Source organism: Cherax quadricarinatus, chromosome 13, assembly GCF_038502225.1.
Source record: "Cherax quadricarinatus isolate ZL_2023a chromosome 13, ASM3850222v1, whole genome shotgun sequence".
Classification (NCBI taxonomy): domain Eukaryota; kingdom Metazoa; phylum Arthropoda; class Malacostraca; order Decapoda; family Parastacidae; genus Cherax; species Cherax quadricarinatus.
This window is the reverse complement of record NC_091304.1, coordinates 13358708-13384337: the sequence shown is the minus strand read 5'-3', so window position 1 is coordinate 13384337 and position 25630 is coordinate 13358708. Positions and strand designations below refer to the sequence as shown.

The following is a 25630-nucleotide window of genomic DNA, read 5'->3' as shown; positions in this document are numbered from 1 at the left end:
TCGTTAAATTTTTGGAAAAAAAAAAAATTTTTTCTTATGAAATGATAGAGAATCTTTTCCCGATGGTAATGACACCAAAAGTACGAAATTTGGGCAAAAACTCACAGAATTACACTCCCGCGAAGTTAGTGGTCTCGGCGATATATACACATCGGCGATTTCGCCGACTTTGAGCCCTGTTTTTGGCCAATTCCGTTGTTCCAGTTGACCAATCTCATAGCTGTTTCTTTAGAACTCCATTTTTTCTATCAGTTGAGTACAAGAAACCGCCCATTTACTGATTTGAACTTCCCGATAAAGTGGTCAGAAATTGGCAATTTGGCCAATTTCATGCAAATAAAAAAAGATGCCAATTTCAAAATAGGGTCCAAAATAAACAATGTAGACATTCTTGGCACTAAAATAACATATCCTCTGTTTATTAGTCATGTCTCTAGGCCCCTCTTATATTACTATTGCTTTCTATTTTGATTTTTTATTCATACAAAAAAATGCAAAATTTACTGTTATGCAGACTACTGCATTATTGTAAAAATGGTATAAATAATATCAGTGCACTAGTGAAAGAATATTAGTCTCACCAGTTGAAGTGTATTGGACGTGTAGTGTGATCTGCTTACTCCTGAACATTGGTAAAAATTTAACATTTCCACTACTTTGAGTTCAATTTCAAGGTCGTTTTCATCATGAAAGTAATCAAGATCATCTCTATTTCTGTAATATGTTTTCCATTTTATCAGCTGAGACCATGAAAACGAGAATACAACGATAAATACTATACGAAAATGCACCTCAAAGTCGGCGTTTTAATCCAAAAAAAGTAAGTTTTTTTTTTCTCATTACGCACTGCATGCTGCAGGATTTTTTTTATATGGTGCACACTGATCACACAGACCCATTCTCTCACATGTGGGCCTACCAGCTTTCTCCCGCTTGATTTGAAGCTGCTAGAATTTACGCGTATAAATACGTCAGAAACAGTTGCGCGTAAGATGTATGTATACCACCGAAACAGTCAAAGGGTTAATCTTTCTGGCTCTAGCAGCTGCTGTTGTCTCAGATGGTGAATGTTAATACCCCAAGAGTGTGTGTTCATGAAATGTTATTTATAAACAAGGTTTAGTTTTCAATGTTACAAGTTTGGATTTAAACAGAAATGCAGTATGTATATGTATTTATTATAATAATAATAATAATTTTTATTTCAGCATGATACAATGTTTGTATCATGCTGGATACAGGACTTGAGTCCTGGAGATGGGAAGTACAGTGCCTGCACTCTGAAGGAGGGGTGTTAATGTTGCAGTTTAAAAACTGTAGTGTAAAGCACCCTTCTGGCAAGACAGTGATGGAGTGAATGATGGTGAAAGTTTTTCTTTTTCGGGCCACCCTGCCTTGGTGGGAATCGGCCGGTGTGATAATAAAAAAAAAAAACAATGTTTGTACAGTGATGGGTGACATTTAGTTGTGCACAGATGCCCACAGTTATGCAGAGCATTTTGGAGAAGTCCAAGTTAAGACTACATGATGAGACTTGTTTTGCGAGTTCTGGAGGCAGCTGTGTTGGCAAAGGCATTATGTTAGGCTTGATGATATGATGCTAATTTAGGAGTTGTGTTGATAGGTTTTGTGGGCCGTGCTGGAACCATCCACAGGATGCTGTCGGAGGCTCCAGAGGAGACATCATTACAGCTCTTGATAACCCACATGTATGTGAAAGATACTACCAGGGACAAGTACAACCTCAAGCTAGACCACCTCTCCACACTCTTCCAGAATCTTAATGGTGCCACCGGTATGTGAAGCACATTCATTCTTTTATTTTTAGCTCATAAATTACTTTCTAAATCTTGAATAAAATCATTGCATCCTCTACCTCTGCTTCCTCCTCCTCCTCCTCTTTCTTATTTGCTTTCATTAGCTTCCTCTTTATTGATTTAATTTCCTTTGCTCTTGCTGTTACTGAACTTTCTTCTAGTGTCATAAGACTGATGGTGGCTTACAACTCAAAGAAGATAATAATAACATGCTGAATATTTTAGAAAATTAAGTTTCGTTACTGAGCTGAGTTTAGGGCTTACAGTTGAAGATTAGGAACAAGGGTTCAATTATATCATCTAGCTCTTTATAAAGTTAAATACAGTGATGAAAAATATTAAAGTAGGAAATGGAGCTGACTGTGCTAAACAAAGGGCATCTATTACAGTATAAAACTAAAGGTCAGTAATTTTTTTCCAGTTCCCCTTTACCACTCTGGGTAAGGCGTATCACTAATAGTTTGCAAGTAAAAGGAGTTTGCTCTCATCCCATGGGCAACTCTTAGTACACAATGACCTCATAGTATATTGAGCTCTTTCCGTCTTGCAGGTGATGTTGAACTACGGTTTGCCGGCAAGGAGGCTTACTTGCAAAACACTTTGTACAACACTGTGCCTGTGGTGGTGAGAGGTAATGGCCACACTGACCTTGTTCTTAACACACTGGGGTCTTACCTTGCACGGTCTTGGAACCCAGAGGATGGATGCAGGTAATGATACCAGAGCAAGCACAGCTGCTATGATTAAGATACATTATTCTTATACATATATTCATGGGGAAGTGTTAAACCCATGATGGCCACAGAGTGCCTTGAAAATGGGAGATAATCAGGTTTGATCCAAGTAGGGGAAAGGCATCTCCAATTCTTTAGATTAAGAGCCTTTCACCAGTGTCAGGACATGTCCTTGAAAGGTTTAAGATGTACATCTTTGAGCAGCCCATCTCTTGAAACTTCCAAAATGCCATAAGAATCTGTAGTTAAACTTTAAAATTTTCATGACATTACTAGAATAGCGAAAATTATATGTACTGTATATGTCATTTAAGTACATCCAATCTAATATTACACAAATCCTTTGTTGTAAATTATTTAATATTTTGTATGCTTTTAGAGAGGATAATTGTAAAGTTCTGTGCAGTATTATCTGCCCAACTGTTAAATTTACCTAAAGTTTTTACATTTAGCTTGATTTAAGACAATTAGTATTTAGCACTGCTCAAAAGAATGTACTTTTTATTCTGTTATATGCAAGATTTAATTCCCTGCTTTAATTTCTTTCTAAGCAGATCATGCTGGGATGAAATGATTAGTCTGGATGAGAAGAAGGAGGAGGAGCTGCCAAGGTTGACAATGGGTGTCTTTGTAGAGAAAGCCACACCCTTCCTGGAGGAGTTCTTAGATAAGATCGACAACTTGCTGTATCCTTCCTCAAGGATGGATCTTTTTGTTCACAATGCAGTAAGCTGGTTCTCCCATTGTCATATCTAATACTATAGATTGTGTATAAAAATTTAGTGACAAATGGTTAAATTTAATTTTTACATTTAAGTTCAGTAAATTCTTTATTATTATAGACAGAGTTACCTAGATAACATTTCTTCCCATTCTGATGTTTGGTGTGAACAACAGCTGAACTTCTTGGTGATGTCTGCATGCTATGAGATATTGAGGTGCTGCCACATGTTTGGCTGATTAGATATTTGCATTAATGAGCAGGTGTACAAGTGTATCAACAAAGTGGCCACTGAGTGTATATATGATGTATAATGTACATTTTTTTGTTAATGCTGGCCATCTCTCACTGAGGTAGGGTGACCTGAAAAAGAAACACTTTCACTATTTACAATATCACTGTCTTGCCAAGACATGCAGATACGACAGTTCAGATGTCTCTCCAAGCAGCAAACATCCCAAACTTCTCCTTCCCACCTCCAGGACTAGTCCGGCTAAGCGGTTTTCCCTGAATCCCCTCACAAAATATTACCTTGCTCACACTCCAATAGCTCATCAGGTCCCATAAACCATTGGTCTCCACTACTATCTAACATGCATATGCCTTCTGCATGTCCAAGCCCCTTGCACACATAACCTCCTTTACCCCCTGTCTCCATCCTTTCCTAGGGTGACCCCCTACCCTGCCTTCCCTCCACTACAGATTTATACACCCTCCAAGTCATCCTATTTTGCTCCATCCTCTCCAAATGACCAAACCACTTCAACGACCTCTCCTCAATCCTCTGAGTAATACTTTTAGTAACTCTGCACCTTCTAATTTCCACACTATGAATTCTCTGCATAATATTTACACTATACATTGCCCTCAGACATGACATCTCGACTGCCTCCAACCTTCTCCTCGCTGCAATGTTTAAAACCCATGCTTCACACCCATATAAAAGTGTTAGTACCACTATACACTCATACATTCCCATTTTTTTGCTTCCATGGACAATGTTCTTTGCCTCTGGAGATACCTCAATGCACCACCCACCTTTTTTCCTTTATCAGTTCTGTGGTTTACCTCATCTTTCATATACCCATCCACCGACGTGTCCACTCCCAAATATCTGAACACATTCACTTCCTCCATACTCCCTTCCCCCAGTCTGATACCAAATTTTTCATTACCTAACTCATTTGATACCCTCATCACCTTGCTCTTATCTATGTTCACTTTCAACTTCCTTTACTCGCCCTCCTAAATTCGTCCACTAACCTTTGCAACTTCTCTTCACAATATCCCAAAAGCACAGTATCATCAGCAAAAAGTAACCATGCCAACTCCCATTTTGTATTAGGTTCTGCATATTTTAATCCCATCCCTCTCCCCAACACCTTAGCATTTACACTTGCAATATCTTCCACCTTGCTCCCCTATCTACCTTATCATATGCCTTTTTTAAATCCATGAAATAAAATATAACCCAATGTGTTCTATCAATTATTTTTAGATTTGTTTAATCCTAAGTTTGCCTTAAATATTTTGTACAACTATGGCCTTACCATGTACACTATGTATCCTGAGTTATACAATTTCTTGTACTGTACATATAAATCATCTTGGTAAAAAAATTTGTTTATTTAAGGAGCTACTTTGTTGAATATACTCATTCCTATAGACTGCTGCTATTCATTTTTTGTTCATATAATTTGCCATACTCCAGCTAATTAAAGATCAAAGTATATACACTGAAAAGTACATATCATTAGGCACATGTACACTGAGAATTTAACTTAATTTCTTTGCCAAGGGCTAAAATATTGTTGATTGTTGGTGTAGCAGTGAAGTACAGCATTAATGACCCACATGCATCCAGCTGTTTACAGATCATTGTCTCTTTTAGGTAGAGTACCATGAGGAGATGGTGAGTGGGTGGGTGAAGGCAGTTGGAGAGACGTTTATCTCGGTCAAGTATATTAAGCACGATGAAAACATCAAAGAATGGCATGCTCGCAATGCCGCCATGTACGTTGCTTGCCTTATTTCACATTTTTTGTTTGGGGTTGTAGTATTATTACCACAGTTCTTCTTTCAACAAATTGGCCGTATCCCACTGAGGCGGGATGGCCCAAAAGGAAAAACTAAAGTTTCTCCTTTTAAATTTAGTAATATATACAGGAGAAGGGGTTACTAGCCCCTTGCTCCCTATTGCCACAGTTATTGGGGCAAATTAATATCAGTAAAAACTGTATGTTACTACCAAAACTTCTAACTGAAGAACAAAGAAACACAATACCATGACTGGAACAATACACATACAACCTGCACGTAGGAGAAAGAAATTTATGATGATGTGTGTAACTAGTTAATGGTCCAAGTCGAACCAAAACATCATCATAAGTTCCTTTCTCCTATGTGTGGGTTATTTGTTTAAAACTTCTAATTTAGTAGTTGAATATTATTGGATCAAGAATATCAAGACTTATGGCTCTCACATTCTTTCTATGCATTATTTTGTTCCTATGATTTTTTTTTTTTTTTTTGTAAAATTTATCCTGGGATTTTCTACTGGGGTAAACTTAATACATGCTTTACTACCATGAAGGTCACTCATTATCTTTAATTTTCAGTGACTACTGTCTGGAGCATGAGTGCCAGTATCTGTTCGTCATTGACTCTGAAGCTCAACTGGATAATCCTTTCACTCTCAAGCTGCTTATTGAGCAAAACAGGTAAACAAAAAAATGAGAGTGAGAGAAGGAAGGAGGCTGGGAAGAAAGGGAGGAAGGAGGGATAAAGGAAACGTAGCTTTTTATTTTAACCCTCTCACTTTTCATTTTGTGTTTTATTGATAAAGATAACTGCTTATAGATATTGTGTGTGTGTACATGCATATGTGTGCATGTGCATCCATGTGTGTGTGCGCATGTGTGCACGCTGACTAAACTGTGTTTACAGGAGTTGAGTGCCAGCTTCTATGGTCAGGTCTTTCTCAACCACTTATTGTCAGCTGTAATGCATCCCTAACTCCTTGGGTTATGCAGTATTTTGTTGTAATACAGGCATGGTGTTTACATCTACTACTACCTCTGTTGTGTCCACTGAAGAAGTTTTCCCTTAGGCTGCTAGTGTTTGTTGTAATTAGCAGACCAAGCATAGAGTTTCCACCACTCTTTGGGCTTAGTGTCCCCCATGGGTTTAGTGCTTCATAAAAATATAATGCTTTGGCTTCATTCTGGCATTTAGTTTCCCAGCATACCTGTGTCATCCTTACATACACATGTCTCAGTCTGCCTGTATCTATCTTTGTTGATGCATCTTGCTGTCTTATGATATAATCGTGACTCCTCTCAGTGTTTGTCAAGGGTTGTGTAACTAAGTGTGAGTTCTTAAATTGTGAGTTCTTAAATTGTGAGTTCTTAACTCTTAAACTGTCCAAACATAGATCTACATTTGCACGCGTAGCGCTCCGAACGTAGATCTACGTTTTTTTTTATATTGTTTCTTATGGAGAAAATTAAGGTCAGAGCACTACGCGCACAAACGTAGATCTACGTTTGGACAGTTTAAGGGTTAAATTGTGAGTTCTTAAATTGTGAGTTCTTAAATTGTGAGTTCTTAAATTGTGAGTTCTTAAATTGTGAGTTCTTAAATTGTGAGTTCTTAAATTGTGAGTTCTTAAATTGTGAGTTCTTAAATTGTGAGTTCTTAAATTGTGAGTTCTTAAATTGTGAGTTCTTAAATTGTGAGTTCTTAAATTGTGAGTTCTTAAATTGTGAGTTCTTAAATTGTGAGTTCTTAAATTGTGAGTTCTTAAATTGTGAGTTCTTAAATTGTGAGTTCTTAAATTGTGAGTTCTTAAATTGTGAGTTCTTAAATTGTGAGTTCTTAAATTGTGAGTTCTTAAATTGTGAGTTCTTAAATTGTGAGTTCTTAAATTGTGAGTTCTTAAATTGTGACGTCTTAAATTGTGACGTCTTAAATTGTGACGTCTTAAATTGTGACGTCTTAAATTGTGACGTCTTAAAGTGTCATGCAGTGGATTGGGAGCAATCGTGTTTTATCGAAGGTAAAAATGGAAGCTCCAATTCCTCGGATAAAATTTTCTTGAGCAACATGAGAACAAGCAGCCTCTTTTTCCCTGCAGGGGCTTGTCCTCATACCTATGTACTCGCCTAATTGTGGTTGCAGGGGTTGAGACTTGGCTCCTGGCCCTGCCTCTTCACTGGTCGCTACTAGGTCCTCTCTCTCCCTGCTCCATGAGCTTTATCATACCTCATCTTAAAACTATGTGTTTACCTGGAGTTTACCTGGAGAGAGTTCCGGGAGTCAACGCCCCCGCGGCCCGGTCTGTGACCAGGCCTCCTTAGGTCAGTGTCCCAGGATGTGACCCACACCAGTCGACTAACACCCAGGTACCCATTTTACTGATGGGGAACATAGACAACAGGTGGAAAGAAACACGTCCAATGTTTCTACTCTGGCTGGGAATCGAACCCAGGCCCTCACCGTGTGAAGCGAGAGCGTTAACCACCAGGCCACCAGAGCCCTGTTCTTGTGATTGTTTAGTTTTTGTTACAGTGGTGTGTGATGAGTTAGGTTTCAACCCTAAGGCTGAATTCTTTTGTACTTCACTAGGTAAGAATATGTACAGTGGACCCCCGGTTAACGATATTTTTTCACTCCAGAAGTATGTTCAGGTGCCAGTACTGACCGAATTTGTTCCCATAAGAAATATTGTGAAGTAGATTAGTCCATTTCAGACCCCCAAACATACACATACAAACGCACTTACATAAATACACTTACATAATTGGTCGCATTCGGAGGTAATCGTTGTGCGGGGGTCCACTGTACTTTAATTCCTAAAATATGGATTAAATTAAACACTCCAGTGTATATACAATAAGAGATATACACACTTTATTGGGGTGGGTGGGTGTACTCGCCTACTTGCAGTTGCAAGGGTAGTCACAGCTCCTGGCCCCACCTCTTTGCAGGTGTGTGTGCATGTGCATGTTAAACCATACCCCCGGCCGGGATTGAACCCGCGGTCATAGAGTCTCAAAACTCCAGCCCGTCGCGTTAGCCACTAGACCAGCTAGCTAACGCGACGGGCTGGAGTTTTGAGACTCTATGACCGCGGGTTCAATCCCGGCCGGGGGTATGGTTTATTTGCAATCGTGTCATTACGATTTCCTAAGTCATGTGCATGTTTTTTGTTTAAGTTTTTGTTTTTGTTTATGTATGTTTGGTGTTTGTATTTTTTATGGTGTTTGTGTCTTTATATGTATCTGTTTATTTTAATTCCAGATATATTAATTTATTTCATAAAGCAGTGTTTTGTACTTAATATTTACTGTATTTGAATTAGATGTTATATATGGTGCATTTTTTGAGGCTATGCTACATTTCACTTACTGCATAATAAAATATATTAATTTTATGCTTTGTGAAGAACAATATTTGTAGGTTTTACATTCTCCATAGGGAGATTGTGGCACCTATGATGATCCGACCCTACAAGGCTTGGAGTAACTTTTGGGGCGCCATTACCAATGATGGCTTTTATGCTCGCTCTATGGACTACATGGAGATTGTACAAAGCCAAAGAAGGTACAGTACTGCCACTGTATTACAATAAGTAATTATTTATTAACAGACTGGCCATCTTCCACCAAGGCAGGGTGACAACCATATAAGAAAAATCATCACTTAGAAGGATTTTAAACGTACTAGTATCACGAGTTTAGGATGTAGGGATGTGATGAGGGTAGTCTGTGTGTTTCCCTGTAGTACTTTCCATGTGTATATTATTATGTAGATCTCTATTCCTCTCCAGCAAGTACATATTTAGGACTTTGAGATGTTTCCCCTCCATGTATATATTTAGTATCACATATCTGCAAGCCCCTTCCAAGAAGCTCATCACAGTTAATAGTGATGATAGTAATAATTATAATATTTAAATTTTTCTATCTCAGAGGCCTATGGAATGTGCCATATATCAGCTCTTGTTACCTGATGCAGCGTTCTCTTCTTGACAACGACAAGAAGCGACCCTCCTTCATTAAAAACCTGCTTGACCCTGACATGGCCTTGTGTGAAAACCTCCGGGAAAAGGTTTGGTATTCTGTGGCCTTCTTTGTGATACTAAATACGTATGTAGAAACTCCTGTAATATGTAGACATCCTGAGGGCATTTAGTGCCTTGGTCTAGTAGACCTAACCCTTCTTTAAGTGATATCTTCTTAGTTGTATGATAATACGATAACAAATATAACCAAAATGAGACTGAATTTTTACTGTTATTGTTCCATGTTCATACTGTGCATATCACAAATGTCTAAAGTCTTCTGCCTCAATAATTATGCACTTCATGATTATTTCACTTTTACATTATTTCTCAAAGAACAAAAAAGGCACAGTACCATGACTGGAACAATACACAGATAACCTGAACGTTTCAGTCCAACTTGGACCATTAACTAGTCCAAGTCGGACTGAAATGTCATAAGTTTCTTTCCCTCGTGTGCGGGTTATTTGTGTATTCTCATCTCTCAAAAATATTACTTGTTTACCTTTTCTAAAACCTCTTGTCTCCTTTCATATACGCTATCATTTCTTATTGTCTTAATTATTATTATAATCATAACTAAGCGCTAAACACACAAGAGTCATACAGTGCTGCAGGGTAGGGTGTGCTCAAGGTTTAATATGCTTGATCAGAGACTAGCGAGGGTGGAGAGTATAAAAGAGATAGTAAGGGGCGGTGTGAAGTGCTAAAGGAAGCATAATCAAAGTTTATGCAATAAATCTAATGCTGTCAAAAAGTCAAAGGAGTCTGTGGGGCCATCAGCGAGGAGGGAAGATCAATTAAGGGCAGTAGAGTGGTGACGACGACGGAGGTAAATCCTGTGTGCTCGCTGGTAGACTTATGGTCTTAATAATACCTCTTCTATAAACCTCACCATTATTTTTATTTCTTGCCATCCTTGGCCTTGTGTAGGTACAAGGTGCTGTTTACTTTTGACCACAAGCACAAAAATTATGCAGTAGGGCTCTTGACTTGTGATGTTTTGTACTTATTATATCATAGTGACTATCTGTCCATTGAACTTTGTTTACCATTACTTAATTTAGTCCCTTATATATTTTCTCCTTTATTTTAGCTTTATATAACTACCTTAGTTCATATATTCACAATTGTTAAAATAATCAAGGTGCTATTCTCAGGTGCTAAAGTGTAATAAGTTCACTATTTTGCCATTACATATATTCCCAAGCTCATTTATTTGATTACCACTTTATTTGTTCACCACAACTTACATTAGTCCCTTTTATATTGTCTCCTTTATTTTAACTTTAAAGAACTACCTTTAAAGAACTGCCTACTATTATATTCCCAAGCTCCTTTATTTGATCATCACTTTATTTGTTCACCACAAATGATTTTAGTCCCTTTTATATTGTCTCCTTTATTTTAGCTTTAAAGAACTACCTTAGCTCATATTTTTACTTTTGTTAAAATAATTCAGGTGCTTTTTTTTAGCTTTAGAATATTTACATTGTCTTATACTTAATTCTAACTATACATGTAGATTCACTATAAATCTTATGATTACAAGCATTGATCCTGATACCAATCTCTTATTGAATGACTTAAATGAATCAAACAGTAACTGTAATTACTACACAGCAGAACAATCAAAGGCACTTCTCAGAGCCAACAACGACATTACTGTCTTTAACTACAATATCGGCTCTTTAAGCAAACATTACGATGACCTCATAGCATTACTAAATTCCCTGCATGCCAGTATGTCCATCATTACTCTCACCGAAACCTAGCTAAAGCCTGATACTACAGATGTCTATGCCATTCCTGGTTACACAGCCATACACAACTGTAGGCCAGATCAACAATGGGGTGGCACAACTGTGTACTACTCAGACCAACTAGAATGTATCACTAATACTTGCACAAGGGATGAACATGGGGAATATATAATAGCTAAATTCAAATCCAAATATGTACCTACAAAAACCTCTCACAGTGATAAACATCTACAGAGTACCACAGTCAAACATTAGCCGTTTTAGCGAAGACCTAGGAAGTATGATAACTGATGCACGCATGAATAAAGATCACTTGCTACTCTCAGGTGACTTCAATATATATCTCCTGCAAGACCAGGACCCACACGTTACTGAATTCACAAACACTATGAGTAACTGCTTGTTGCTGCCAACAGTAACAAAACCTACAAGAATTACAGAGACTAGTGTTTCCCTACTAGACCACATCTGGACCAACACCATATCCCCTTTAAAATCAGGCATAATCACAGATAATACCACAGACCACTACCCTACCTTCCTCATAACTAATCGAGGCAAATTACCCCAAGACACTACTAAAGTCACTTTCAGACTTCACAGTGAGGCAGCCATTAATAACTTCACAACAGCAGTGACAAACATTGACTGGCACACTGAGCTAGAAATCTGTGCAGATATTGACGAAAGTATTAATAATTTTCTAAAAAAGACCCAATACCTCTATAACAAGCACTGCCCTAAAAAAACTAAACAGATGACAGCTAAGAGACTGAACAGTGCCTGGCTAACACCCAGAATCCTCAAATCCATAAATACAAAGCACCTATACGAAAAACAGTACAGAATGGGTCACATAACCAGAGACCAAACAAAACATTACTCATCAATCCTAACCAGCCTGATAAGAAGGGCAAAAAAATTGTATTATGAGAACAGATTATCCAGCTTAAAAGGTGATATAAAAAAGACCTGGAAAACCCTATCAGAAATTCTAGGAACAAAAAAGATATCACGAAATAGCGCAATTGAACTAACAAAGCCAGATGAACCCCAACTCCCACCAACTGAAACAGCAAACAGACTCAATGATTTCTTCTCCACCAATAGGAAAAAACCTTGCCAATAAAATCCCAAGCTCAAATACCCCACCCAATGACTACCTCACTGGCAACTACCTGAACACACTGTTCCTAGCTCCGACTAACCTAACCTATTATCAACACACTAAAAAAAAAGACAGGAGATTTAAATACCTTACCACCCTTTATATACAAAAAAGTGTCGCAAGTGCTGTCACCAATCATTGCAACACTAACAAATCCATCGAATCCTCTGCCTCCCTACAGTTCTCAAAATAGCGAGGGTCACCCTGATCCATAAAAGAGGAGACCAAACAGACTCTATAGGCCAATATCAAACTTACACTCTCTCTCTAAAATCTTTGAAAAATTAATTCATAAGTGAATCTATTCCTATCTCATGTTCTACAACATACTCAACCCCTGTCAGTTTGGGTTCAGGCCTAATAAAAATACGATTGATGCTATTATACACATGCTAGAACAAATATACACTGCACTAGAGAAAAAAGGAATCCCACTGGGAATCTTCATTGATTTACGTAAAGCTTTTGATACAGTTGACCACGACTTGCTCCATATAAAATTGTCGCACTATGGTATAAGAGGGCACTCCCTCAACTACCTAGTCATACCTCAGCAACAGAAGCCAATATGTGTACACAAATGGAGCAAACTCTTCTGCACAGCCAATTACAGTTAGTGTCCCACAGGGAAGTGTCCTTGGCCCTCTTCTCTTTCTTGTTTACATAAATTACCTACCAAAAGCATCGCAACTACTCAAACCCACACCATTTGCAGGTGACACTACATATGTCTTCTCTCACCCGAGCCCAGTCATGCTAGCCAATACTGTGAATACCAAATTACAGAAAATATCTACCTGGATGAGGACTAACAAACTTACTCTCAACATTGACAAAACCTACTTCATTCAGTTTGGTAACAGAGCTACAGATGTCCCTCTTAACATAATGATAAACGGATCACCTATCACAAAGCTCACAGAGGGAAAATTCTTAGGAATCCACCTTGATAATAGACTCAAATTTCAAACACATATACAACAAATTTCCAAGACTGTAGGCATACTATCGAAGATACGGTACTATGTTCCACAGTCAGCCCTCCTGGCCCTATATCACTTACTTATTTACCCCTATCTCACCTATGGAATTTGTGCATGGGGCTCAACAACAATAAACCATCTCAGACCATTAATTGCCCAATAAAAGGCTGCAGTCAGAATGATAACAAATTCCCACTACAGGCAGCACACTCCACCAATATTCAAAACTCTAAACCTACTCGCCATACAAAACATCCATACTTATTATTGTACCTACTACATACATAGAACACTTAACTCGGATATAAATCCTCCCCTCAAACGTCTCTTTACCAACCTCAACAGAACACGCGACCATAACACAAGGCACAGATCACTCTTTGATATTCCTCGTGTCCATCTCACACTATGCAAAAACTCAATGCACATAAAAGGCCCAAAAATCTGGAATTCACTACCTGTGAATATAAAAGAAACACTGTCTGTTTATAAATTCAAGTCTCTTCTTAAAAATCACTTACTCACCCACAACCAAATAAATACTGAATAATTGTGTCTCATAAATGTTTAACCTGTGACCCAGTCAAACTTTGTTATTTTTAATTACATTATCTAACAGAATACTCCATTCTACTGAATGCTCAGCAACACAGTAAATGACCATATGACCTGTCTTTGAAATACTCATTTGTTCTTAATTGTTAACTGTTTACAACAATGTTTACCACTGAATATATCATTGCTTAGTTAATCTTAAGTTAATTTTAAGCCTGCCCATAATGCTCTGCATACAAGGGGCTTTGGCATGTTGCACTTAACCACTGTATTTTCTTGTACTTCTATGTATCATGTTCAAATAAATAAATAAATAAATAAATGATTGGGGTACTTTGCAACTGGTTAATGTCTTACAATTGCTGATTTGTGATCATGATCAATACAATTTTTTTTTTTCAACAAATCTCCCACTGAGGCAGGGTGACCCAAAAAAAGAAAGAAAATCCCCAAAAATATATAAACAAATTATTTTCCATAGTTTTACTTGGCATGATAAATTAGACACATGTGCAACACTTGGGTATCTTTAATGAGGAAACGTTTTGCCACACAGTGGCTTCGTCAGTCCATACAAAGAAGAATGGTAGAGAACAGGAGGAGTTTAAAGGTAATCAGTCCCTCAACCTTGAGTTTATGTAATCAGTCCATCAATCTTGAAAAGAATACAGCATATGTACGAAGAAGTGGCTTATATACTGTAGGCAGGTGAGGTGCAGCAGTTGTAGGTTTACCTGGGAAGTAGGTCATGACAAAAGGTTAGGCAAGTAAAGAATTCTCTGTATTAAGATCCCAAGATGTTGCTGTGTCTGACAGTTGTACTTCAGCCACAGACTTGTAAAGTCAGTCATATTAGATCAAGAGGAAAGGGCCAGGAGCTGAGACTCAGATTCTCTGCAAGCACAAATAAGTACACATACACAAAATAAGCAGATCAGACTTACACTAAAAGTGTCAGAACATCAAAGATAATTGAATAAAAAAAAAAAGAGAATTGCTATAATATACATTATTTAGGTATGAATACTGGTCAAAGAGCCCGTCATATGTCCAAGGCATCGGTAAACGAGTATGTCGCCAAGTGAGAAGAGGCTGTACAGTAAACTACTGTATAAACATTTAAAAATATACCAGAAATGTTATAAATGGTGCGAAGGTGATATTAAAACAATATCAAAGATGGTTGACACAAACCCACTACCATTATAGTATGCTCCTCACTTAGCGACAAATTCGTTTACCGACGTGGTCTTTGGAACGGAACTCCGTCGTTAAAGGAGGAGAGGCTGTATATTGATTTGGATGGGAGAAGGGGAGTGTTAAACCTGTATGGGTCATGCAGCATCTTGGTGAATGGGACTGTAATGGATATTGTAAATATCCATTACAGTCCCAGGATTATTCCTTTTCTGTCATTCAGGGTATCTTCATGTATGTGAGTAATCGAGTGGACTTTGGCCACCTTGTAAATGCTGACAAGTTCGAGACTCGGCGATTAAATAATGAACTATGGCAATTGTTTGATAACCGCTGGGATTGGGAACAACGCTATCTCCATCCAAACTACACTCATGCTGTGTCTGAGAATACTACTAATGAAATGGTAAGCTTTATTTTCTTCATTTTCTCATGTTTTGATTTTTTTTTTGTCTTCCTTTTTGTTGTTACTTTCTTGAAATACTGTATCTTCCATCCATTTTTAAATTTTCTTCTAATACGTTATTACCTACAGTAGGCATCACAGATATGATTGTGCATAAGTAAACTTTTATCAGACTGTATGCCTGACACTTTCAAGGAATGCCAAAGCAACTTTTGTATGGAAGACAGTGCCCTTTGCCATACTGTCAGAGACAAAGATAGAGAGTTACTGTACTTTTAATGACTGGCCTGGAAACTCAAGGGATTTAAATCCATTAAAGAATATTCAAAAGTTTATTAAATATAAGTTTCGTGACATCAATGTTCTGTAACCCCTAAAATCTATAGTCCAAGTAAGCAAGTGTAGAAGAGTATTGACTCTTCTGTTCTCTCTGTTAGCCTTATCAGTGCCTAGGAGACTTAGGGAGTGCATTGAGAAGAGGGGCAGACCTATAAAATACTAGTTTAGATGAGGAACCCGTGCATATTTCAGTATTTTATTTCTAAATAGGTTATGGTAAGAGGTCTTATTTTCTGTGTGATCTGTTTATGTGGGTGCATATTTATGATGTCTGCTATATATTTCCCTCTTCCAACATTTTTATTTATGGTTTATTTTCTCACTAGGCTATAAAATTACTTTTGAAATTGGAAAAATCGTGAATGCAAGATGTTATAGGCTGAATAGCTCATAGAAATTGCTTGTATCTCTGCAGCCTTGCCCGGATGTGTACTGGTTCCCACTCTTCAAGGAACGTTATACCAAGGAGATGATTGAGACATTTGAAGACTATGGGATTTGGTCTGATGGCAGCAATAATGTAAGCTGTTATGTCAATTTGTGAATTGTAATTTATCTTTTTTTCCTAATTAAGATGTGTTAGTATTACCATGTAAGTAGTTTTCTTACTTTTAGAATACATTTACATCAGTAGGTTGGTAGACACCAACTGCCCAGGGAGGTACTACCGTCCTGCCAAGTGAGTGTAAAACAGAAACCTGTAATTGTTTTACATGATGGTAGGATTGCTGGTGTCTTTTTTCTGTCTCATAAACATGCAAGATTTCAGGTATGTCTTGCTACTTCTACTTACACTTAGGTCACACTACACATACATGTACATGTTTATTTATACACACTCATCTGAGTTTTCTTTGATTTTATCTTAATAGTTCTTGGACTTATTACTTTTCCTTTTATATCCATGGGGAAGTGGAATAAGAATCTTTCCTCCGTAAGCCATGCGTGTTGTAAAAGTCAACTAAAATGCCGGGAACAATGGGCTAGTAACCCCTTTTCCTGTAATAATTACTAAAAAGAATAAGAAGAAAATTGTCAAAGTGGGAAGTCTGAATATGCGTGGATGTTGTGCAAATGATAAGAAAGAGATAATTGTGGATGTTATGAGAAGAAGCTGGATGTCCTGGCTTTAAGTGAAACAAAGATGAAGGGGGTAGGAGAGTTTCAGTGGAGAGGAGTAAATGAGATTAGGTCAGGGGTTTCAAATAGAGTTAGACCTAAAGAAGGAGTAGCAGTAATGTTTAAGGATAAGTTATGGAAGGAAAAGAGGGACTATAAATGTATTAATTCAAGGATTATGTGGAGCAAAATAAAGGTTGGATGTGAAAAGTGGGTTATAGTAAGCGTATATGCACCTAGAGAAGAGAGAGGTGTAAAGGAGAGAGAGATTTTGGGAAATGTTGAGTCAATGCGTGGGGAGTTTTGAACCAAGTGTGAGAGTAATGGTGGTTGGGGATTACAATGCTAAAGTGGGCAAAAATGTTGTGGAGGGGGTAGTAGGTAAATTTGGGATGCCAGGGATAAATGAAAATGGGGAGCCTTTAATTGAGCTATGTGTAGAAAGAGGTTTAGTAATAAGTAATACATATTTTATGAAGAAGAGGATAAATATACAAGGTATGATATAGCATGTAATGAAAGTAGTTTGTTAGATTATGTATTGGTGGATAAAAGGTTGATGGGTAGGCTCCAGGATGTACACGTTTATAGAGGGGCAACTAATATATCAGATCATTATTTAGTTGTAGATACAGTTAGAGTAAGAGGTAGATGGGGAAAAAAGAAAAATGGCAACAACAAGTAAGAGGGAGGTGAGAGTGTATAAACTAAGGGAGGAGGAAGTTCGGGTGAGATATAAGCAACTATTGGCAGAAAGGTGGACTGGTGCAGGTATGAGTAGTGGGGGGATGGGGTTCAAGAGGGTTGGAATTGTTTTAAAAATGCAGCATTAGAATGTGGGGCAGAAGTTTGTGGTTATAGGAGGGTGGGTGCAGGAGGAAAGAGGAGTGATTGGTGGAATGAAGTAAAGAGTGTGATAAAAGAGAAAAAGTTAGCTTATGAGAGGTTTTTACAAAGCAGAAGTGTTATAAGAAGAGTAGAGTATATGGAGAGTAAAAGAAAGGTGAAGAGAGTGGTGAGAGAGTGCAGGAGAGCAGATGATAGAGTGGGAGAGGCACTGTCAAGAAATTTTAATGAAAATAAAAAAAAATTTTGGAGTGAGTTAAACAAGTTAAGAAAGCCTAGGGAACAAATGGATTTGTCAGTTAAAAACAGAGAAGGGGAGTTAGTAGATGGGGAGGAGGAGGTTTTGGGTAGATGGCGAGAATATTTTGAGGAATTTTTAAATGTCGACGAAGAAAGGGAGGCAGTAATTTCATGCACTGGACAGGGAGGTATACCATCTTTTAGGAGAGAAGAAGAACAGGATGTGTGTGTGGGGGAGGTGCGTGAGGCATTACATAGAATGAAAGGAGGTAAAGCAGCTGGAACTGACTGGATCATGACAGAAATGTTAAAAGCAGGGGGGGATATAGTGTTGGAGTGGTTGGTATTTTTGTTTAATGTAAATGTATGAAAGAGGGGAAGGTACTTAGGGATTGGCGGAGAGCATGTATAGTCCCTTTATATAAAGGGAAGGGGGACAAAAGAGATTATAAAAATTATAGAGGAATAAGTTTACTGAGTATACCAGGAAAAGTGTACGGTAGGGTTATAATTGAAAGAATTAGTGGTAAGACAGAATGTAGGATTGCGGATGAGCAAGGAGGTTTTAGAGTGGGTAGGGGATGCGTAGATCAAGTGTTTACATTGAATCATATATGTGAATAGTATTTAGATAAAGGTAGGGAAGTTTTTATTGCATTTATGGATTTAGAAAAGGCATATGATAAGAGTGGATAGGGGAGCAGTGTGGCAGATGTTACAAGTACGTATATGGAATAGGTGGTAAGTTACTAAATGCTGTAAAGAGTTTTTATGGGGATAGTGAGGCTCAGGTTAGGGTGTGTAGAAGAGAGGGAGACTACTTCCCGGTAAAAGTAGGTCTTAGACAGGGATGTGTAATGTCACTATGGTTGTTTAATATATTTATAGATGGGGTTGTAAAAGAAGTAAATGCTAGGGTGTTTGGGAGAGGGGTGGGATTAAATTATGGGGTATCAAATACAAAATGGGAATTGACACGGTTGCTTTTTGCTGATGATACTGTCCTTATGGGAGATTCTTGAGAAAAATTGCAAAGGTTAGTGGATGAGTTTGGGAATGTGTGTAAAGGTAAAAGTTGAAAGTGAACATAGAAAAGAGTAAGGTGATGAGGGTATCAAATGATTTAGATAAAGAAAAATTGGATATCAAATTGGGGAGGAGGAGTATGGAAGAAGTGAATGTTTTCAGATACTTGGGAGTTGACGTGTCGGCGGATGGATTTATGAAGGATGAGGTTAATCATAGAATTGACAAGGGAAAAAAGGTGAGTGGTGCATTGAGGTATATGTGGAGACAAAAAACATTATCTATGGAGGCAAAGAAGGGAATGTATGAAAGTATAGTAGTACCAACATTCTTATATGGTTGTGAAGCTTGGGTTGTGAATGCAGCAGCGAGGAGGTGGTTGGAGGCAGTGGAGATGTCCTGTCTAAGGGCAATGTGTGGTGTAAATATTATGCAGAAAATTCGGAGTGTTGAAATTAGGAGAAGGTGTGGAGTTAATAAAAGTATTAGTCAGAGGGCTGAAGAGGGGTTGTTGAGGTGGTTTGGTCATTTAGAGAGAATGGATCAAAGTAGAATGACATGGAGAGCATTTAAATCTGTAGGGAAAGGAAGGCGAGGTAGGGGTCGTCCTCGAAAAGGTTGGAAGGAAGGGGTAAGGGAGGTTTTGTGGGTGAGGGGCTTGGACTTCCAGCAGGTGTGCATGAGCGTGCTCGATAGGAGTGAATGGAGACGAATGGTATTTGGGACCTGACGATCTGTTGGAGTGTGAGCAGGGTAATATTTAGTGAAGGGATTCAGGGAAACCGGTGAGTTTTATATAGCCGGACTCGAGTTCTGGAAATGGGAAGTACAATACCTGCACTCTAAAGGAGGGGTTCAGGATATTGACAGTTTGGAGGGATGTATTGTGTACCTTTATACGTATATGCTTCTATGCTGTTGTGTTCTGAGCATCTCTGCAAAAACAGTGATTATGTGTGAGTGAGGTGAAAGAGTTGAATGATGATGAAAGTATTTTCTTTTTGGGGATTTTCTTTTTGGGTCACCCGGCCTCAGTGGGAGACTGCCAACTTGTTAAAAAAAAAAAAAAAATTACATCTCAAATATTATACATGTAGCATCATTTTATTGCAAGATGCTCTCAAATAGTCTGAATATCATAGTCATTGCATTTAACCCTTTCACTGTCCAGACCCACAAAATAAATATTGCTCTCACTGTGTACTTAAAAAAAGTCTTCTAAAATGGTAGAGAATCATTTTCTGACGATAATGACATAAAAGTACAAAATTTGATGGAAAACTTACAGAATTACACAGGTGCCAAATTAGCAGTCTTGGCACAATTAGCGAATTGGCAATTTTGCCGATATTGGGTCCTATTTTAAGTCAATTTCATTGCTCCATTCAACAAAATTCTTAGCTATTTTGCTAGTATATCTTCCATTCTATTGATTGAGCACAACCACTCAATAAGTGCACAGAATTAATTAATTTAGGCAATTTTACACAAAATTAAAAAAATACCAATTTAACAATAGTCCAAAATAAGCAATGTAGATATTCCTGGCACTAAAACACCATTTCCTCTTTTCATTAATCAGGTCCCCAGGCCTCTTCTATATTACACATGCTTTCCGTATTGAATTCTTAATCACACAAAAATAGATTTACTCTATTTTTTGGATAATAACCAAAAAATAACCAGGAATGATTGTATGTAAAGTAAAAGGACAAGTGCAACTGTGACATTTTATTGTGGCAACGTTTTGCTCTCCAAGAGCTTTGTCAAGCCATTACAAACACTACATTGACACAGAGGGTATATATAGGCTTAGAGTGAGGTGTAATACTAGTGGTAGTAGTAGTTATAATACAGTTAATTTGCACATGAGTAAATGGATATAAAAGGAATGATTTGTTGTGGTTTATAGCATTCCAATAACTGAATCAGACCTGTCCCATACAACAAACCAGAGGGTGTAGGGGTTCTTGTGTGTTCTCATACAGCGCTGCATGACCCTTGTTGGTTTAGTGCTTTATTGAAAATGAGTGTTTATTTCCTTGCAAAGCTTACAGTGTGTAGTTTACATATTATAAAATATTAATTACAAAGGCCACTAGCATGCCTAGGCATTTCAGGCAGGCTAATCTTAATTCTTACTCTATATTGACAATTTATGGAGCAGTACATTTTAATATACATTATTGTGTACTGATATAAAAGTTAAGATAAGATAAGATAAGATTTCGTTCGGATTTTTAACCCCGGAGGGTTAGCCACCCAGGATAACCCAAGAAAGTCAGTGCGTCATCGAGGACTGTCTAACTTATTTCCATTGGGGTCCTTAATCTTGTCCCCCAGGATGCGACCCACACCAGTCGACTAACACCCAGGTACCTATTTGCTGCTAGGTGAACAGGACAACAGGTGTAAGGAAACGTGTCGGAATGTTTCCACCCGCCGGGAATCGAACCCGGGCCCTCCGTGTGTGAAGCGGGAGCTTTAGCCACCAGGCCACTGAAGTGATTAATGAGATAACAGTGAGGTAGTACAGAACATATAACAATATTACAGTTAGTAAATTTAGTAATGGGAATGGTTTTATCTTGGCATGATATAAAAATCAGCTGTTTCCCACTGAGACAGGGTGACCCAAAAAGAACAAATGAAAGTTTTTACTTTTTTACATTTAGTAAATTATACAGGTGTTACTAGTCGCCTCTTATGACACTCATGGCTTATGGAGGAAGGATTCCTGTTCACTTCACCATGGCATTAAAGAGTATTATGGTTGGGAATACATCTCTGATTATAACAGTGTCCATGGAAAAGTAGTCTGAGTTACACTTGAGTAACTATTTTCAGGAACATATTAGGGTTACAAGAGAGGAGCTTATTGTACTGTACTAGAAAACTGTTACACAAATAACCCGCACATTGACAAAATGACTTTGTCAATGGTCCAAGTTGGACCGAAACGTCGTCGTAAGCTTCTCTCTTTTATGTGCGGGTTATTTGTGTATCATTCCAGTCACGGTATTGTGCCTTTTTTTGTTATTTCTAGAAAACTGTTGTTAGGTAACCTTCGTATTAACCCTTTCAGGGTCCAGAGGCCAAATTTCAAAGTGCACACCAGGGTCCAAGAATTTAAAAAAAAAATTATTTTTTCTTATGAAATGGTAGAGAATCTTTTTCTGAAGGTAATAAAACAAAAAGTATGAAATTTGATGGAAAATTGATGAAATTATGCTCTCGCGAATTTTGATGTGTCAGAGATATTTATGAATCTGCGATTTTGCCGACTTTGACACCCATTTTAGGCCAATTACATTATTCCAGTTGACCAAATTCTCAGCTATTTCACTAGTATTACTTCTATTCTATCAATTGAGTACAATAAATCGCCCAGTCAACTGTTTCAACTACAAAATAAAGTGATGGGAAATTGGTATTATTATTATAATCAAAAAGATCAGAAATTGGTAATTTGGCCAATTTAACACAAAGTTCAAAATATTCCAATTTCAAAACAGGGTCCAGAATAAACAATGCAGACATTCCTGGCACTAAACTAATATTTCCTCTGTTCATTAGTTACATTTTGAGGCTTTACAAATGAATTCCATTTTGATTTTTTATTCATATAATGAATTTTTATTCAAACCAATAAATAGAAGATTTACTGTTATGCAATATTGTAATAATTGTATAAATATCATCACATTTGTGAATGTATATTAGATCCACCAGCTGGCGTGTATTAGATGTGCGAGGTCGTTTGTTTACTCTTGAACGACGACAAAAATTTAACATTTCTGCTACTTTGAGCTCAGTTTCAAGCCATTTCCAGTGCTAAAACCAATCAAAATCATCTCTATTTCTGTAATATATCTTCCATTCTATCAAATGAGACCAAGAAATCGCAAATACAACTATAAAAAAAATACGAAAAAACACTGCAAAGTCGCTGTTTTAATCGAATATCACGGTCTCAGTTTTTTCTCATTATACAGTGTGTGCTGCAGGATTTGTTTCATGTGGTGCACACATACCACACAGATGTATTCTCTCAAATCTAGGCCCAAATTTACCACTCACATTATTATTATTATAATCAAGGGGGAAGCGCTAAACCCGGAGGATTATACAGCGCCTGGGGGGGATGTGGAAGGCATTCAGGCTTAATTCGGGGAACTGGAGCACAGATCCAATTCCCTAAATCAAGAGCCCCTCACCAACATCAAGGAACCTTCCTTGAGGGGTTTACCACTCACAGCTTATCAGAGTGAGCTGAGCTCATGGCGTAGCTCTACGGTTTGGACCCTGAACGTAAAGCCGTAGATCTGCGGCACGGACCCTGAAAGGGTTAATTTAAAAAAAAAAGGTAGGGGGTCTTGATTATTTTTATGTTTACAGGACACTAAACCTTCAGGGGTCATGCAGTGCCTGGGAATGGGAGGCAACAAGTTTTGATCCAAGGAATTGGAGATTTGGTCCAATTACTTGGATCAAGAGCCTCTCGGTGGCTTCAAGGCACCTCCCTTGAAAGGTGTGGTCTGAAACATTATAAATGTTCTCAACATTTACCAGATTTGTAGTCACATTTTGTAGGGTATTGGTGTTACATGTGTAAGAGCCAGGAAGGAGGAACATTCATATAACTTTGCGAGTACCTCAGAGCAAAGATTAGTAGTAACCTCTGACTTCCTTTGATCTCATGGTCCTTTATCAGCCCAGGTACAAGGATGGACCCCCTCAGACAGAGCTCCATAGCGTTGGTCTTGGGGCTGTTTGGCAGGAGATCATGACTAAGTTGGTTGCACCAATGGCCAAGAAGATCTTCACTGGTTATGATCGTTATGTAGGGTTTATATTAAAAAAAGTTAGCATGACTACTGGCATCTCCATGCCATACATAATTTATAGTGGCTGTTTGCATGAATAAGCTTATTTTCTGAAAGCTTCATAAATATTTAATTTTTACACAGGTTAACTAAAAAATTTTTTAATAATACTTAGGTATTCCATAATTTAATTTTTACCCTGTTTATTATTTTTTTTTTACTTCTACTTCATATTTAAATGTAATCTTGAGCATACCCCTTCATTTATTTACAATTTAAGAAAAAAGGAAAACATTCACCATCATTCATTCCCTAGTTGCCTTATCAGAAGTGCACAGACATCTCGACTAAAATTCTGTTTTAAGCAGTGTAGGTTCTTGGTAACCAATTTTTAGTTTTGTGTTTGATGAAGATTTTTGTGTACTAGTCACATTACATTCATGGTGGGGGCCACTAAACCAGTAATGGTCATATAGCACTTGGGGAAGGGAAATGGTAGACAGTCAGGTTCAAGCCAAGGAAGGAGTGAACACAGATTCAATTTCTTTGATGAAGAGCCCCTCACTAACATCCTCTTGAAGAAGGAACACATTTATTAAAATCGCAACAATACTGGCCTCACCACCCACCCCAGGCGTGGGATGAGGCATAAACATTTATTGCTTATTTGTGGTTACAGGGTCAGAACTCATGGCAATCAGCAACATTAACTAGCAGAGAGAACTGCACAATTACAGACTTAACTATAATGTTCACGTATTCCTTCACACAGTGCAAAGCCTCTACAGCAGACATTGCTGTTAAAAACCAAACAGGTGACAACAAAGACATTAAATAGCCTATGGCTGACTGATACCACCCTCAGATCCATTAATAGAAAGCATAGCTATGAGAAGCAGTATAAGTTAAGATTAATACCTAAAGAATGAGCAGAGATACACTATTGCACTTGCAGAGCTCAAGAAGAAATCAAAACAGATATTATGCCAACAGATTCATCCTTATTGAAGGAGATACAAAAAAAAAAAAGAAGACCTAGAAAACATTTTCTCAGATATTAGGCACTAGTAAATTAACCAAATCTGAAGAAATAGTTCTAATTAAATGTAATGAACCTTCCCTCCAAATCTCAGAGAGAGCCAATAAAATAAATTAATTCTTGACTATTAAAACAAATCTAGCCAGCAAAATTCTTAACTCAGCTGCCCAAGTAAAGAGATTACCTCACTGATAATGTGTCCAAGCTTGCTGTGCCTATTTCCTTCTTCATCCTAGGTTAATTCTGTAATTATGTTGCTGAATTATTATTATAATCAAAAAGAAGCGCTAAGCCACAAGGACTATACAGCGCTGCAGGGCAGGAAGGAAGCGAGGGCATCAGGTGGCAAAAGGGAGATGGATGAGCAACAGGTTACGGATAACAGCGGGGCAGTGGATGGTGAAAGGGTAAAGGGCAGCAAGAGACTGAACCAGAAAGGGCTGAGGGGAGTGCGAAAAGTATCATCAGAGTTTGTGGAGTAAATCAGTCGTTGTCAAGAAGTCAATGAGAGAGTCAGGATTAAAGGAGGGTCCATCAGCAAGAAGGGAAGGTAAAGAGAGAGTAGGAGAACGAAGACGACGTTGGAGGTAAATTCTGCGTGCTCGTTGATAGAGAGGGCAGTCTAACAGAATGTGGCTAATCGATACTGGAACTTGACACTGCTCACAGAGAGGAACAGGGTGCCTCTCCATGAGATACCCATGAGTAAGACGAGTGTGGCCAATGCGAAGGCGGGAGAGAGTGGTCTCCCAACCTCGGCACTGATGACAAGAAGACGGCCAGTAAC

At 38.0% G+C, this 25630-nt stretch overlaps 1 protein-coding gene across 6 annotated transcripts in view; it reads left to right on the top strand.

Annotated features, from left to right (window-relative positions):
* The window catches only part of LOC128688628 (procollagen-lysine,2-oxoglutarate 5-dioxygenase 2-like), a 123125-nt gene that overhangs the window by 76228 nt on the left and 21267 nt on the right, over positions 1–25630 (top strand). For 4 of the 6 annotated variants that reach the window (XM_070084527.1, XM_070084522.1, XM_070084525.1 and 1 more), the window contains exons 5-13: positions 1625–1795; positions 2368–2527; positions 3106–3277; positions 5164–5285; positions 5891–5992; positions 8751–8876; positions 9245–9383; positions 15226–15408; positions 16163–16267. In XM_070084527.1, the coding sequence (XP_069940628.1) occupies positions 1625–1795; positions 2368–2527; positions 3106–3277; positions 5164–5285; positions 5891–5992; positions 8751–8876; positions 9245–9383; positions 15226–15408; positions 16163–16267 (1280 nt within the window). Of the gene's footprint in view, positions 1–1624; positions 1796–2367; positions 2528–3105; positions 3278–5163; positions 5286–5890; positions 5993–8750; positions 8877–9244; positions 9384–15225; positions 15409–16162; positions 16268–23692; positions 23843–25630 lie in introns of all 6 variants that reach the window. The other 2 variants (XM_070084524.1, XM_070084523.1) reach the window with 2 other exon arrangements.